Genomic DNA, 15,722 nt, shown 5'->3' on the forward strand with positions numbered 1-15,722 from the left:
TCAACTTGTCACGTGAGCATTTCAGGTCAAAAGGACCAGTTCAAATGTCACTTGTTAGGCTTATTTGCGCATCTTTTGCGCATTTTCGATGGCGTTTTAGCGCCTGGGACGCTGTGAATTGCCGCTTCGTGACGGCAGCGGAACCGGGTCCGGGCTGATGAGGTCGTAGGGCCGTCCCAACCCTCCTCAGAGCAGAGGCGGCTCCCAAGCGAGCCCGAAATGTGCGCGCGCACACGGAGAGCGCGCGCGTTCGAGGCGCACAGACGACGTGCTTTCCGTGCGTAAAAGGCGCACAAGCGCGAAGCGAGGCAACCAACCATGCTGGCTCGCAAAAGTATCATCCCGGAGGAGTTCGGCCTGCCGGGGCTGGTGTCCCGCATGCCCCGCAAGCCGGTGTTCCGCGACCGCGTCAACAAGGCGCGCTTCATCGCCAAGAACGGCTCGTGCAACCTGGCGCACAAGAACATCCGTGAGCAAGGCCGCTTCCTGCAGGACGTCTTTACCACGCTGGTGGACCTCAAGTGGCGCTTCACGCTCGTCATCTTCACCACCACCTTCGTCAGCAGCTGGCTGCTCTTCGCCATGAGCTGGTGGCTGGTGGCCTTCGCGCACGGAGACCTGGACCCCAAGCGTCTTGGCGCCGTCCACTGCGTCACCGACGTCAAGTAAGAGATGACGTCACGCTGCCACTCTGCGATACAAACCTCAACGTGTGACGTATGACGTTTGCCTCATTAAAAGTGACGATAACGTGAGGAAAGTTTCAAGTGAGTAAAAGGGCTTTGCACCCGCCCACTCGGCTGGCTCGCTCCTCTGATTGGCTGCTGAACAACGTAAGAAACAATAATGACATGCGCAATTTCAGTCGCATTAGTTGAGAGATCATTTCCAATTTCACTTCATTGATCCGAAAATTGTGATTTACTGAAAATGGTGCCTTAAATTACGAGTTTAATTCGTTTTATGCTCCATGCTCGTATCTCGCAAAATCTTTCACCGTTGAAATCAATGAAAATGCGATTGATCTGATCGAGGCGTACTCAAAATATTGCCATGAAATTCAATCATGAAGTCATGACGGCAATGACGTTTCCATCTCGTCCAGGTCGTTCACGTCGGCCTTCCTGTTCTCAATCGAGGTGCAGGTGACCATCGGTTTCGGCGGCCGCATGATCACCGAGCAGTGCCCCGCCGCCATCACGGTGCTCATCCTGCAGAACATCGTGGGCCTCATCATCAACGCCGTCATGCTGGGTAGACCCCGCGACACCTTGGTTGAGGTGGCAAGCTGACGACGTGATAGACAACCGCATGACCCCGCCCGCTTTTGAACTAGGTTGCATCTTCATGAAGACGGCGCAGTCGAACCGGCGCGCCGAGACGCTCATCTTCAGCCGCCACGCCGTCATCGCCGTGCGCAACAACCGCCTCTCCTTCATGATCCGCATCGGCGACCTGAGGAAGAGCATGATCATCGGCGCCACCGTCCGCCTGCAGGTCGCTCGATTTGTGATCTCATTTTCAGTTGTTTTACACATTCCATAGTTATGTGATCCTTTAAAATCATAAAAATGGCAAATCTTGACACCAAACCGGCACAGTCCTCATGTTGGCCGCCTGCTGTTTCACCAGCGGCCTGTTGGCGGCCTCAAGGTGCATCGAGTTGTGATGAGATATCCAGAGAAGGAAGAGAAGTCGAGCCGTATGCTCCGTTGGCGTAGAGAAAGTCTCGAGTTGCATTTCCTCTGGTTTGAGCACGTTGCGTTGGCAAACTGTCACGAGTGTGCGATGCTGTGGCGCAGGTGGTGAGGAAGACGACCACCCCCGAGGGCGAGGTGATCCCCATCCACCAGATCGACGTCCAGACGGAGAGTGCCGTGGCCAGCAACAGTCTCTTCCTGCTCGCCCCGCTCATCATCTGCCACGTCATCGACAAGAACAGGTGGGTCCGCAAAATTGCGGCTGCCGGCCATGCTCTGGTGTCATTCGGTCCCATGCGTGTGCGCCGACAGTCCGCTGTACGAGCTATCGGCCATGGAGCTGCAGTGCAGCGACCTGGAGGTGATCGTCATCCTGGAGGGCGTGGTGGAGACCACCGGCATCACCACGCAAGCCCGCACCTCCTACGTGTCCGAGGAGATCCAATGGGGCCACCGCTTCGTTCCCATCGTCACCGAGGAGGAGGGCGTCTACTCCGTCGACTATTCCAAGTTCGGCAACACAGTGCGGGTTGGTCACACGGTCGCCATATTTGTAGTCCAAATGTTGCGAGTCAATGAGCATTTCACTATCTTGCGTTTATCAGTCTTGACAGAAAATAGCTAGTCTTGCTGGCCAATTTGTGTAGTAGTAGTAGTATTTGGTCGTGTATGTGTAGGCATGTGAATGTTGTTCGTAGCTGATTCACAGTTGTCATGCGGAGAGAAGGCAACAACTTATTTGTTGTTCGCTGTAGTGACTGATGTGAAACTCTCAGTCATATACGGCAAAATAATTCTGCTTCAGTGATGTTGTCAAAGATTTGACTGAGTGCGATGACGACAGGTTGCCACGCCCCGCTGCAGTGCCCGCGAGCTGGACGAGAAGCCATCCATCTTAATCCAGACCCTGCAAAAGAGCGAGCTGTCCCACCAGAACTCCCTGAGGAAGAGGAACTCCATGCGGCGCAACAACTCCATCCGCAAAGGCGGCAGCGGCGGCGGCAGCAGCAGCGCAAGCTTGCGACGAAATAACTCGGGCATGCTCTCACCCAAGGTCCAGTTCTTCACGCCTACCGAGGGCGGTCAGAGCGTGAATGCCGTTACCTGACATGAGGCCTGCGTCTTGCTGCTTTGCCTTCTGTGCTTGGGCGTGACCTCGGCCCTCCTGGGACTTCTTCTTCTTTGTCTCTTCCTAACTTTGTCGCCAACATTTCTACAGCTAACACCCGCACCCGCAAAGACTGCAAGACTGAGTTGAGGGAGTTGCTTCCTTGGTTGCCATGGTTACGCGTCACTCAGCAATGATGCAGGAAGAAATTCTCATTTGCATATTTTTTTTAGGAGAAAATGTTGCCTTAGTCCTCATAATCATCACTTTTGGAGACAATATTTTTTTGTCCATTAAATAATGTAATGGAAGTCAACCGCATCACTTTCAGAATATAAACATGAGTAAATTAATTAAATGGACACAAATGAGCATTGTTTTGCTTCGTATTTCTGCAATTTTACATGTCGTGTATAAATTGATGATGGAAAATAAATAACTATGCACAAAAAGACTTTAGAGACCAAACATGCTCTGTTTTATTTTATTTTTTAATTCATAAAAATATTTGAATTAACTTCTTGCAACTATTCAATTTGTTGGGGTTTTATTATCAATACACTGAATAAAATATACAAATAAGTGAAATGATTATATTCATACAATTACATTGCAAAATCACTGCATAAAATAAATACAGTTGTCGCGCATGTTTGACGTTGGCTGCGAGGTGACGTCACCGACCCGGAAGTGTCGGGTGAGTTGTTTGTTTTTCAACGGCTCCAACATGGCTGCTGCCGTTCGTCGGTTACTCTGCAGCAACGCAACCTATTTTAGCAGCTTACGTTCGCTCACTGGTCGCCGGTTCTTCTCTGGCCGAACGGAACCAGCACAGGAACCACTGACTGTGCGCAAGCAGGATAACGGCATCAGGTGACGAACTCGGTTGAAAAAAGAACGACATTTCAAAACTTTTCAGACGCATTTCGACCGCAGTCAACTTTGATACAGCTGGTACATGTTATTAAAGTCTTCTCATGAAATCGGTGTATCTTGTTAAGTATTTTGTCTTTTCAAGTGACTTTTGGACACTTTAGTACAGCACGAAGACATCCAGGGACCTTGATCTCCAGCTGTGTGTTATAACTGGATGTCAATAAATGTAACTTTTTTAGTTCTGAATGTTTGTAGAAGAATAATCCTGAACAATCCCAAAAAGAGGAACGCTCTGTCTCTGTCCATGCTGGAGTCTCTTCGAGAGGACATCGTAATTGATGTGGACAGCCCAGATCTTCGAGTTATCATCATATCAGGTATACTGTGATTATATTTGCAGTTCGGCACTTGTTTCGGCTTTTTTCGATGTTATGAGTTTGTTTAAAGTTGGTATGTATTTGCGTACATGTTAGCTGAAGGTCCCGTATTTTCCTCTGGCCACGACTTGAAGGAGCTGACCTCAGCCCAAGGTCGAGCGTATCACACGCGTGTATTTCACACGTGTGCACAGGTTAGTCACGTTACTTATCTATCTTTATTTATTGACTGTATTTGTTGAGGTGTTTACTGTGGGGCCAGGTTATGACTCTGATACAAGATGTCCCGGTCCCCGTTATCGCCATGGTGAACGGCATGGCCACGGCGGCGGGCTGTCAGCTGGTGGCCAGCTGCGACATGGCCCTGGCGTCCGACAAGTCCACTTTCGCCACCCCTGGAGTCAACGTGGGGCTCTTCTGCTCCACACCGGCCGTGGCCATCGGCCGAGCCGTGCCCAGGAAGGTGCCAACCACCGACAGGCAACGGACAGGACTGTTAGGAAAAAAAATAATGGGATTGTAAATGTCTTGTATGTCTTGCACGTGTGATTTGTGCCTGGCAGCTCGCCATGGAGATGCTTTTCACAGGCACTCCAATCTCAGCTCATGAAGCTCTTCTCCACGGGCTGCTCAGTAAGGTTGTTCCGGAAGAGCGGTTGGAAGCGGAAACGTTAGCCATCGCCCAGCGCGTGTGTGGGGCCAGCCGCCCCGTGGTGGCCCTTGGTAAGGCCACCTTCCAGAGGTGCGTGCCGCGATACTTGAAGGATGACGTCGGCACATTTGCTTCACCGATGTAAAGTCTCTTGTGTCTTTCTTCCCCCAAGACAAATGTCCCAAGGTCGCGATGCAGCGTACGCCACCGCCTCCAAGGTGATGGTGGACAACCTCGCTCTGAGAGATGGCCAGGAGGGAATACGAGCCTTCATCGAGAAACGCAAGCCGGTGTGGAGCCATCAAGCAGAAAACGTCCACGACTGATGCACGCTGGTCGACGTGGCGTTCTGATTGATATCATCAACTGATCCTGAATCTGTGTGCCTTATAGTACTGCATTGTGAATATGCAGAATTGTAGACTGGACTAATAAAGCAAAAGAATGATGCGTTTTATAGTTGCGTCATGCCACATGAATTCCAAGGCGATGCTGGCTGTGCACATTACCAATGTAAATAAAATATACCAAATTGAGAATATGCAACGCGCACAGATTTTAAGGAGACAGGATTTGAAGCACAGATTTCAGAACTGTGAAGCAGACGCGCTGAATACTTGTCCACTGTGCCACCTCAATCAAATAGTTGTTCTTCTTGTTTAATTTGAATGGCAATCTGCAACTTGAGTTCAGGTGCATTACTGCCACCTTCTGGACTGAAGTGGAATTGTGGATACTCTACAACGCAAGGCTTTTTTGATATACTGTGTTGGATGGAATTTAACAAATCATATAAAATGTAAATAAAAATCCTTTATATGTGTGAATGATCTTGCAAATTCAGCGTGCGCTTTCATTTTCTGGCTGCGTGAAATGCCTGAGAAAAGTGAAGAACGGGCTTTAATAGTATTTTTTAAACTACGAGTATCACTTGTGATACGCAAAAGAATCACTGATGTAAATACAAATAAAATTGACGACTTTTAAACCATGAACTTCAACCAAAAAAATAAGAATGAAGTCTATAGCTATGCATACCGCCTGTACATTGTTTTTTAAAATTTGCAGTTATTTAACTGTTCTTTTCAAGTAAGGTACTTGTTTCTTAGCACAATTCAGTTGCAGTAACAGTAATACATTTGCTTTCAATTTTTTTTTTTTTGGGGGGGGGGGGTGGGGGGTACGTGGAATTTAGCCACGATTTTTGTCTAATTTATAGTCAATGTTCAGACTGGGCTCAGAGTAACGTGGTTTACTGTGAAATTAAAGTATACAATTCAGGAACAAAATGCCTTTCTCATTTTTTCTGAACACTTTACTTTTACTTTATCTTATTATTAATCATTATGGTGGTACTCGAGATGCCAGTTTGTTTGTTTTTTGCTGTGCTTGTGGAAAAGGAAAAAAGAGGAGGGGGACGCTTTTATACGATTTTTCTTGCGAGTCAGTGAAGGCCTCTTCGATCGATGCGTTTCACTTGATTCTGCGCATGCGCAGTGCTGCCGTCTGACCTTGATCGGAGTGAACATGTTGGCTAGGACCAGCGCCTTGGTGTTCTCCCCACAATGGTAACGAAAAGTCACACTCTTGCGCTCTTTTCTCACTCGGTCATGTCGTGTTGTCTTATGTTTTGTCTCCAAGTGCGTATCAGGCTGTATGTTCACGTTTGGCGTGAAACGTTTTGCCTGCAATCAAAATCTTTGGAAGCTAAAGGACGTGCTAACGTGAAGGCCGCGGCTAATGAATGACAGCGGCTACGCGGCTAATGCTAAATAAGCCGGTGACATTGACATTATCATGAGGATCATCAGCATAATAATAAAAAGAATGCTGCAACACTTTCCTCCTACACATCACTAAACGGTTTTAAGACTAATCGCTGAGCTACTATTTATTTTTTCTGCAGCGTTAGCACATATTTGCGCTAAGTGTTCCGCAAAAGCTTTGCGACATTTTGATTTGAAATGGAAACCGTGCACGTGTTTGTGCACGATACAACGTTGATAATGTGCATAAGTTGCATTCATGTGTGTTTGCTTTTACAGTGGGCAGATCAGGAATATGGCGACTTTGAAGGACAGTAAGTTCACTTCTCACCCTCACAACATTCAACTCAATGATGAATAACACACTACATGTCAAGATCAATTAATGCAGTGCTTCATATTTTTCATTTTCCAGTTCAGAGTAAGAAATTCTATTTTTAGAAAAAAATGTCCCTGAAAGACATATTTCCTGCATATTCATGACTCATGGTTTCTCTTATGTGGATAATTATTTTGGAAGTTCTCCTCATTGGCTGAAATGAAACTGGTGATGAATAAGAGACTTTTTGGACCAATGGCTAATGTCACTTGGTGATCCCTGAACTAAGCGTGTGTCCAACTGTGTGTAGTCACCATCCGCCTGAAGTCCATCAAGAACATCCAGAAGATCACCAAGTCCATGAAAATGGTGGCAGCAGCCAAGTACGCTCGGGCTGAGCGGCAACTGAAGCCCGCTCGAGTCTATGGCACCGGAGCCCTGTGTACGTAGACGTCGATGTGCGTCCCTGCTCGGCCTAGAAAAAGACTCAAAATGATGGACTCCTCTGGTTTGTCCTGCAGCGCTGTACGAGAAGGCCGAGATCAAGGCGCCCGAGGACACAGCGGCCAAGCACCTGATCATCGGCGTGACGTCCGACCGTGGACTGTGCGGCGCCATCCACTCGGGCGTGGCCAAGACCATCAAGAACAAGATCGCCAACCTGACGGGCAGCGGCAAGGAGGTGATGGTGGTCAACGTGGGCGACAAATTGAGAGGCCTGCTGCACAGGTACGCCCCGCCGTCGGGCCGGCCGGCATGCCGCACCATCTCACAAATGTTTTTTTCCCTCTCTCTCTCTCGTCAGAACTCACGGGAAGCACATCATGCTCAACTGCAAGGAGGTGGGCCGCAAGCCCCCCACTTTTGGGGATGCCTCCATCATCGCCAGTGAGCTGCTCAACTCGGGCTATGAATTTGACCAGGGAGCCGTCATCTACAACCATTTCAGGTCGACAACTCTTTGCCGTTCTCCTGCTGTATACATGTGTTCAAAAAGCAATACAATTCCTATTTTTCCATTAAAAATGTTTTTTTATTAGTATTTTTTTTTTCATTCAATGTTGCATTTTTTTTTGCCTAAACATTGTATGCATTAATATTAATAAAGCATATTAGATTTTGTTCCTGAAAAAAAAAGTGTTTCTTTCTTTCAAAATGTTCCTTTCATTGCAGTGTTCTGAAAAGTTCATGTTGCAAGCCACCGTTGACTGTCCTGAACATTTTCCTCACGCAGGTCTGTCATCTCCTACAAGACGGACCAGAAGCCCCTCTTCTCCACCGACGTGGTCGCTAACGCAGGTGAGGTCTTCGGCCATCCCATAAAGCGGTGATCCCCAAGCGCTTGGCGGTCAGCAAACGTTACGGACTTGTATGAAGCGGTCCGCGGCCGCATAAAGGTCGGGGACCACTGCCTTAAAACGTTGCGATGCTGACAATCGCAGAGACCATGGGCGTGTACGACGACATCGACGCCGACGTGCTGAGGAGCTACCAAGAGTTCGCCATGGTCAACATCATCTACCTGGCGCTGCGAGAGTCGTCCACCAGCGAGCAGAGCGCCAGGATGACGGCCATGGACAGCGCCAGCAAGAACGCTTGTAAGCCGAACAAAACGACACGCCCCCAAAAATGAGACCTACCTTGTCCTTTTAGTTGGAGTCTCACAAAGTTGCATTTGGATGCCGCGGCCATGTGCAACATATATGGAGGAGCTCGGCTAGATTGTGACTGATTCTTTTTGTTGTGTGTGTTTTTTTTTTTTTTTTGTGCACCTGATCACCAGCTGAGATGATTGACAAGCTCACCCTGACCTTCAACCGCACCCGACAGGCCGTCATCACCAAAGAGCTCATCGAGATCATTTCCGGAGCCGCCGCTCTGTAAGTGTTGGTCTGCGTCATTGTTGTTATCATCCTCGAAACGTTCTAATCGATTTGCATCCATCTGCTGCTCGGTGCCGAATTCAGGAATTGAGCCTTGCAGGAGGTAACCTGGTAGACATTTAGATGCCCATCAATGTGTTTGGAGTTGGTTAGCTTCTGCTTTCGCCAGCACTCTAGTATAACTCCCGACTGTTTTTTTTTTCATTTTGCTTTGTTTTTTAAATGATGTGTTCTTTCTTTGCAGGTAAGCGACGAGGTGAGACAAGACGGCGAGACGGACGTTTCAATGTGACGCAGACAAGTCTAGTGACCTTTATGCTTGTGTTTGTAAAATATACCCAGAGAATAAAGAACTTACACCATCTGCTCAATTTGCTTTTTTTCTCCTTTCAAGTAAAAAAAAAATCAATGGAGAAAGATGACTCCAATTAGATGAGTGATATAAATGAGCTAATAGATCAATCACTGTAAAAATGATGTTCATTTACTAATTGTGCTTGTTGCCTTCCTTTCAAATTGAAATATTATCTTGGAGCAACTACATTTTGACATTGCAAATGTATTTCTAAAGATTAAAAACGATATCCCTTCCACAGCTCATTCTGCAACCTATGATTATTTGTTTGAAAATAAACTGAAAGTGAGTCTATTTTGAAAATGTGATATTCATTGCAGTAAGGCCGGACATACTTACTTTAAATGTGCGTAAAATAGTTCATCGTGCATTTGAATGTATTGCTCATTTAGCGGCAAATTGAATAATAAACTCCAAACTATTTGGTTGACATTTGTGGACGAAGTTGCATCTGCACAGTGTAATTGTTGTCATTTCAAAAACAAAATCGAACGGTTGTCAGTACACTTGTAAAATCACAATAATGTACATAAATGAAAATTATTGTCATGAAGAAAGAAAAGTTACTTTCGTTACATCTGACGTATGTGATAGCGCCGTTCAGATGTTCCTAATCAAGTGTCTTCCAATATGCAGTTCCAGTTTTGGCCGCTGAGTGGCGCTCTCAGACAGGAAATGCGTGCACAAGCTCAAAGACCCACAACGTCAGTGAGTAAAATGTTCAGTTAGACTTTAATGTTGAAATTTATTGCACGTTGATATCATGTTGCGTAATTGTCACATTTATTTTGCATTTGAGCTAATGGCCTCGTGTATTTATTGTGCGCTCACAAAATAAAAACGATTCCACTGGTTTGCCTTTTGCAAACTTTTGCGTGCATAAAAGCTCATTCAAGCGGTTGTTAAAAAAAGAAAGAAAAAGAAATGAAGGAAAGTAGGAAAGAAAGTAAAAGAAAAAGTGCTTCCTCTCGATATGCTACATTCCAAAGCACACCTGTGCCGGTTTGTTTGCTTAATCAACTTGACAACTCCTCTTTCCCCCCCGAACTTTCTGGTTTGCATTCTGACTTTATTTTGTACCGTCAAAAGGAAATAAAATGATTTATCGGATATTCTTTCCATTGAGTCATCATACATCGATCAATCGATTTTCATTAAATCTGAAATGTTGGCGAGTTCAATCCAAAATATTTCAAATTTCGTTTTCAAAACTAGGTCGTGTGATATTGGTGTGAAGCCAACGATATGATGTTGTGTTGTGTTTTTTTCCCGAATAGATTTCTCCTGTCTTGTGATACGTGTGACTAGAGTTTTTTTGAGATGCAAGTTGTTGTTTTGGATAATTTCTTGAGTTTTTTTTTTTTTACCTTTTTTAACCTCCGTGAAAACACTTCTTGTCAAATTAAACACATTGAGTTTAAAACAACCACTTCTCTGCAAAAGGAAAGTCACTTTAGCTTATTGCTAACGCACAATGCAAAATGCCATCAACGGGCCAACAACTTTCTTCAGTGTATTTGTCCCCCCCCAAAAAAAATAGGACTTTATTTCTGTATTCTATCTTTTTAAAGTTATATGTATTTCATGTCAATATGATATATCAAAGCTAATCATCTATTGCAAATGGTTCTGTGGCCCATAACAAGTTTGAGAACCAATGCGCTAGTGGATGACATCCTGGTTTAAAAAGAAAACAGTTTTTGTGAATTATGAATCGACTCATTGACTTAAGTGTGTGTGGGGGTGTGTGTGTGTGTGTGTGTGTGTTGCGCTGCCAATCAAGTGTCGGGTTGCCGAAGTTCTGGCTCTATGATAGATGGCTCGGTCCAACCTGGGAGCCCCCGACCCTTGCTGGATGGATGCATGTCACCCAAACTTTGAAGTGTGTGTGCGTGTGTGTGTGTGTGTGTGCGTGCGCTTCTGGCCTAGTGTCAGGGTCCTGCTGAGCATGGTGGCCCCCAACCTTTTCCTGTCCAGACCACACGTTTAACCAAAACCCAATGTGTGTGTGTGTGTGTGTGTGTGAAGGCTAATCATGACTTGATTGGAAATACAGTGAAGCCATGCGGATATTCATTGTTCAGGATTTGCATATCTTGCTGTTTATTGATGATTTTTAATTATTCTTATTTTATTTTTGACCAATTTATCGTTATTCTCTGATGAACTCAGATATTCGCTGTTTTTGTGCTCAGGCCAAGGCATTTTGATCCCAACGACTGATGATGAAGTGAGTTGAGGAGTTTTAGTGAGACAAAAGTAGTGCTTTGCTGCCCTCTCTCATTGTAAATGCCTTTGGATGACGTCAATGACTTGTGGATTTTTGATATTTGCAGCATGTCTTGGCTTCTGTCCCTCTCAAACTGAATTATATTTTATATACGACTCATCGTCGTTCCGGCACGTCTTAGGAATCACTTCCGGATAATCGGTGGTCACCTTTCAAATCTTCCTGATAACGTTTGCGTCCTTTGATTTTTCCGTATAACCGGTGATCACTTCCTCATAACTCCCGTCCCCGTCCTTATAGTCTTCGTCATGAGCTGTGATCACTTGCGAATAGCTCTCCAAAAACTGCAATTCCTCTCCAATCCGTTTCAGGGCTTGATGTTATGATAGGTGTCGCGTACACTGGGGAGGAAACGAAAATAAGTGGTGAAGAAAATCCACCCCCCTCCCCCCGCCCGCCTTCTTCTTCTTGTTCGCTATCGTCGTCGTCTTCCTCGGAGTGTCTGCTGCCAGCAGCCAGCGTGTTTGTCGGGCGTGCGGGAGATTAGAGACACCAATGACAAGCGCGGCGTCTGATAGCGTATCCGCTCTGAATTACAGATCAGGCCTTTTTTAAAATGATATTTTAAATAGTCGCCGCGGGCCGCCACTTGTCATTGTTATGACACTAGTAGCATATTTGGGCGGGAGAAGCCGTGTTGGCGCTTATTTAAATGAGAGAGGCAAGGGAGACGCTCACGCACACACAGTGGTGGGAATTAAAAAGCACGTCTTGTGAAAAGGACAAAAGAGAAAGGACAAATTGTAATTAGTTAGATTTTTTGTGTGTGGAGTCCATTAAGTGTTTGGAGCGACGAGGCGAGTCTTTGATTGCCTGGCTGGCGTGTCGCGCTTTCGCTCATTTTGATCACTGAATTAATGCCACATTCCCTCGCAAAAAAGGAAGAAAAAAAGAAAGATTTTTTTTTTCTCCAACTGACAGACATGTCAGCTTGGAAGGAGGAGGGGGCGGAGGTGGAGGGTGGGGGTGCAGTAGCATCGGCGGGTGCTGGGTGGCGCTGTTGGCCCATCCGTCCGGCAGCTCTTTGTGCTCGCGATGTGATCGTGTGGAGGGGACGATACCCCCCCCCCCCTCCCCTCCACGACCCCCCTCGAACCCGCGCTTCGTCTTCACATGCCATGCCATGGAAAGAAATCCTTTTAAGCATGTATTTCCTTGCATATTAGTGCGCTGAATTGGCCTTGCACTATAGTATGCTTGGGATTCAGAGCGTGACAATTTAGGATACTAGTAGAACGACGAGGGTGCGCTCAAAGAATGTCTCACTACCGGAGTGACATTTTTGCAAACTAGTAGAACAGCGCACTAGTAGAAAATGGCTCTGTTGTCCAACGGCTAAGCACACACACGCCCACGCACACAGAGTGAGCTAATGGTGCCTGTTATTTGTTTACTTGAGCAAAACGATGTGTACAAAGGAGCCACGAGAGAGGAAGTCGACAAACAAGCCTCCTGTCTGTTCTTCTGCATATCGTCGCCACGGCGACAAAAGGGATGCTAGCACCTGTGCTAATGCTACGCTAATGCAAAGGCCCACCTTCCTCTACTTTTTTTGTTTTGCCCTTTTGTTTACCTTCCGTTCCTCCCTCCTTGTTTCGTTTCCTTTACTGCCATCGGTTGCTTTCCTGAAGCGCTCTTCCCTGTTTCCTCTCCTTTTGCTTTCTTCCTTTTACCTTCCCAAGCCTGTAATTCCCTTTTATCTTCCTTTTTCCGACCAGCTCATTTCCTTTCCTTTAGTGTGCTTTCCTACCTCTTTTTCCTTTTTTCCGTTCCCCTTCTGTAAATTGTACGTTCCCTTTTGTTTCCCTTTGTACCCTCTGCAGCCTTCCTAAAGCATCCTTTCCTACCTTGTAATTCCCTTTTGTTTACCTTCCTTTCCTATATTCTTACTTCATTTCCTTCGCTCCCCTCCCCGTTCCTTTCCTTGAGCATCCTTTGCTAGCCTTTCATTTCCTTTGCCAATCTGCAGATAAGAAGAGTGTGTCCACCGGCACTGGCAGGAGGATATTTAAAAAAAAAAAAAAGATGACATACATGATGAAATAAACACGCACGCATGCTAACATTCAGCTCTGCACAGCCGAGCCACGGAGCTCCTCAAGGCCTGAGCAAAAAAATAAATAAATAGAAAGAAAAAGCCATTAAATCCGACATTTTTCACCTTGGCTCGCACATTGTCACGGATCAGAGGCGAGAAGAAAATGACTGGATGGCGATGAAATGAAAATAAATGTGTGTTTTCACATCAGGCAGATGTACATTTTGACGCTTTATATGCTGTGATGGGGGCAAAAAAAAAAAAAGATTGGGGGGGTTTGGATTATTATTGTCGTGTTGGTGCCGCATAACGTGCAGTTACCTGTCAGGCCGTTTTTCTTTTTTTCTTTTGGTTCAACTGCGTAAAGTTTGTAAGCAACATGAGATGAAGACGTCGTTTGCAGTAAAGTGGTGGAACAAAAAAGGACGCAAGGTCGGTCAGCGTGTGAACAAGCGCGCGTTTAATTTAATTATTCTGCGTTTGCGACAATGCCGGAGGCCCAACGCGCACTTTTCATGCTCGTAAATATTCAAGCAACTTTTTTTTTCTTGGTCTTTTCCCAGCGTTTGTGCAGTCAAGAAAAGATATTCATGGCCTCCACCATGCAGCATAACGACGGTGACCTTTGGCCTCCGCCATTTAATTAACCATGCCGCTGTGTGTGTGTGTCATGGGGTATGTTTCTCAGCGTGCGTGTGCGGCGATGCGTGAAGCCGAGCTGGACCAAAGGCCCGTCTTTAAACTTAAAATGGGTTTTGAAGCGAACCCGATCACAGCTGACGGTGCGACAACGCAGCGCTTTGTGTGTGCGTGCGCGCGCGCAATCGACTTTTCCCATGACGTCACAGCGTTTCAATCTATTTTCGCCCTGTTGTTGTTGCGGTCGTGCCGTCTCTTCTCCTCGCCGGATGTCTGTCAGCGTTTGGCGTCAGGCCGCGCTGACTTTCTGGCGTATCGCCGCGACCATCAAACAGTCACGACACTTTGGGACAAAAAGTGTGTTGAGAAGTCCTGGCGGCAAACGTCACACACACCTGCTGTGTGAGTTTCATGTGAATGGCTCATTTAAGGGTCATCGGTTAGAAAGACCAAACAAGAACAAAAAAAAGTATTTGTTAAGATCTGGAAATTTACAAATCCACCAATAAAGTTGCCCTAATTCAACTTTGAAAGATTGACAAGTGTTTAATTATTTTCTTAATTTGGCTCTTCATGTTTTATTTTTATTTATTCTTTAGGCTTGCTCATTAAATAATGACTTGATTTATTTGATTGCACACAATGCATGTGTAGACATAAAACAATCAAATAAAAAAAAGGCAAATTAAAAGTTGTATAAAGTCTGTTAGCTTCATGCTAACATAGAATTGGAGACATCGTTGATGACAATTCTGGTCTTATTTTCTCTCTCTTAATTGCGCTTTGTCTCCTCCAATAGAGCTCAGTGCTGCCATGGCGTGCTGTGGCGCAACGTGGTACTACATGGATGGCGTACAATTTGCCTTCGCATTCGAGTCGCAATTGACAAAATGAAATCTAACATTTCGTTTGTCAACTGAATTATTTGTGAACGGAAGTTTCGGTTGCCGAACGCTCCACGTCCATATGGTGGCGGTCGGCTGTACATCCAGTCGGAAGTGGCTTCCTCTTTTCGCCACCTTTGCGGTGGCGTGTCATTCCCAAAATTGACGGAGTGTGACGCCACGTAATTGCTTCGCGGAACCTCACGGCGCCGATATGAATAATCTGTCAACCGAGGTGGAGGCCGCCGTGGCAATCGCTGTCGTGCGCCGCCGGAGCGCAGCGCGGACCCCCCCCCCCCCTTTCCCGCGCTGGCCATCCGGAAAAACATATTTGGACTTTCCTTCTTGGCCGCACACATGCACGCATACACCTCTTATCTGTGTGTGGGGGTGTGTGTGTGATGGGGGGGGCACATGGTTTGTCTCCTTTCTGATTAGCTGTTAATCGGTGGGCGTGTCCAGAAGTTTGTTGTTTTGGAGGGGTGATGGCTTGAAAGGATGGATGTAAGGCAGGAAGAGAGGGAGCAATGAGGAAGAATCATAGAAACAAGGATGGTAGGGAAGGAAGGATGGCAAGGAATCAATACCAGGTTGTCATTTGTCTACTGACGTGTGTGCGCGTATGTGCGTGCGTGTGTGGTTACAGTATATACAGCGTGTTTGTTTTTATCTGATATCTTGAAGCTGGCTCGTGTGTTGTTGCCTCACATTTCATCATCCCGCTCGCTTATCTGCTCTTTACACAAACGCACACGCATGCACGCACACACGCGCGCGCGCGCACCCACACACAAGCCAATGGTTTTTATTGTAATTATTTCTAATTGCTTATCAC

The 15,722-nt window shown here is 46.2% G+C and overlaps 3 protein-coding genes across 5 annotated transcripts; all 3 read left to right on the forward strand.

The window, feature by feature from the left end:
• Positions 1-202: 202 nt before the first annotated feature.
• kcnj8 (potassium inwardly rectifying channel subfamily J member 8) lies at positions 203-3,262 on the forward strand. The gene is made up of 6 exons (XM_088287744.1): positions 203-665; positions 1,106-1,254; positions 1,337-1,497; positions 1,803-1,942; positions 2,013-2,229; positions 2,545-3,262. Exons 1-6 carry the CDS (start codon positions 319-321, stop codon positions 2,806-2,808), a joined length of 1,278 nt encoding a protein of 425 aa, XP_088143870.1. The 5' UTR covers positions 203-318; the 3' UTR covers positions 2,809-3,262.
• A 221-nt stretch (positions 3,263-3,483) lies between these two features.
• On the forward strand, positions 3,484-5,540 carry echdc3 (enoyl CoA hydratase domain containing 3). Its single transcript, XM_088288190.1, has 6 exons — positions 3,484-3,681; positions 3,940-4,061; positions 4,158-4,255; positions 4,324-4,524; positions 4,625-4,803; positions 4,886-5,540. Exons 1-6 carry the CDS (start codon positions 3,536-3,538, stop codon positions 5,037-5,039), a joined length of 900 nt encoding a protein of 299 aa, XP_088144316.1. The 5' UTR covers positions 3,484-3,535; the 3' UTR covers positions 5,040-5,540.
• A 610-nt stretch (positions 5,541-6,150) lies between these two features.
• On the forward strand, positions 6,151-9,045 carry atp5f1c (ATP synthase F1 subunit gamma). Of its 3 annotated transcripts, XM_088287797.1 has the most exons (10): positions 6,151-6,281; positions 6,759-6,793; positions 7,109-7,240; positions 7,320-7,527; positions 7,604-7,747; positions 8,033-8,097; positions 8,241-8,396; positions 8,582-8,678; positions 8,766-8,784; positions 8,926-9,045. In XM_088287797.1, exons 1-9 carry the CDS (start codon positions 6,241-6,243, stop codon positions 8,770-8,772), a joined length of 885 nt encoding a protein of 294 aa, XP_088143923.1. In that variant the 5' UTR covers positions 6,151-6,240; the 3' UTR covers positions 8,773-8,784; positions 8,926-9,045. The 3 variants fall into 3 exon arrangements, with proteins under 3 accessions (XP_088143923.1, XP_088143925.1, XP_088143926.1); XM_088287799.1 differs by lacking the exon at positions 8,766-8,784; XM_088287800.1 differs by lacking the exons at positions 8,766-8,784; positions 8,926-9,045 and having other exon boundaries at positions 8,582-8,682.
• The last annotated feature ends 6,677 nt before the right edge of the window (positions 9,046-15,722 follow it).

The sequence above is a fragment of the Idiotropiscis lumnitzeri genome, chromosome 2 (assembly GCF_059441095.1).
Source record: "Idiotropiscis lumnitzeri isolate Australia: NSW breed Sydney's pygmy pipehorse chromosome 2, RoL_Ilum_1.0, whole genome shotgun sequence".
Classification (NCBI taxonomy): domain Eukaryota; kingdom Metazoa; phylum Chordata; class Actinopteri; order Syngnathiformes; family Syngnathidae; genus Idiotropiscis; species Idiotropiscis lumnitzeri.

Coding starts and splice junctions, on each gene's coding strand:
- kcnj8 (XM_088287744.1), top strand. CDS start 319: ATGCTGGCTCGCAAAAGTATCATCCCGGAGGAGTTCGGCCTGCCGGGG. Junction 1,255..1,336: donor CATCAACGCCGTCATGCTGG/GTAGACCCCGCG, acceptor CTTTTGAACTAG/GTTGCATCTTCATGAAGACG. Junction 1,943..2,012: donor CACGTCATCGACAAGAACAG/GTGGGTCCGCAA, acceptor GTGCGCCGACAG/TCCGCTGTACGAGCTATCGG.
- echdc3 (XM_088288190.1), top strand. CDS start 3,536: ATGGCTGCTGCCGTTCGTCGGTTACTCTGCAGCAACGCAACCTATTTT. Junction 3,682..3,939: donor AAGCAGGATAACGGCATCAG/GTGACGAACTCG, acceptor GAATGTTTGTAG/AAGAATAATCCTGAACAATC. Junction 4,525..4,624: donor GCCGAGCCGTGCCCAGGAAG/GTGCCAACCACC, acceptor TGTGCCTGGCAG/CTCGCCATGGAGATGCTTTT.
- atp5f1c (XM_088287797.1), top strand. CDS start 6,241: ATGTTGGCTAGGACCAGCGCCTTGGTGTTCTCCCCACAATG. Junction 7,528..7,603: donor TTGAGAGGCCTGCTGCACAG/GTACGCCCCGCC, acceptor CTCTCTCGTCAG/AACTCACGGGAAGCACATCA. Junction 8,397..8,581: donor CAGCGCCAGCAAGAACGCTT/GTAAGCCGAACA, acceptor CCTGATCACCAG/CTGAGATGATTGACAAGCTC.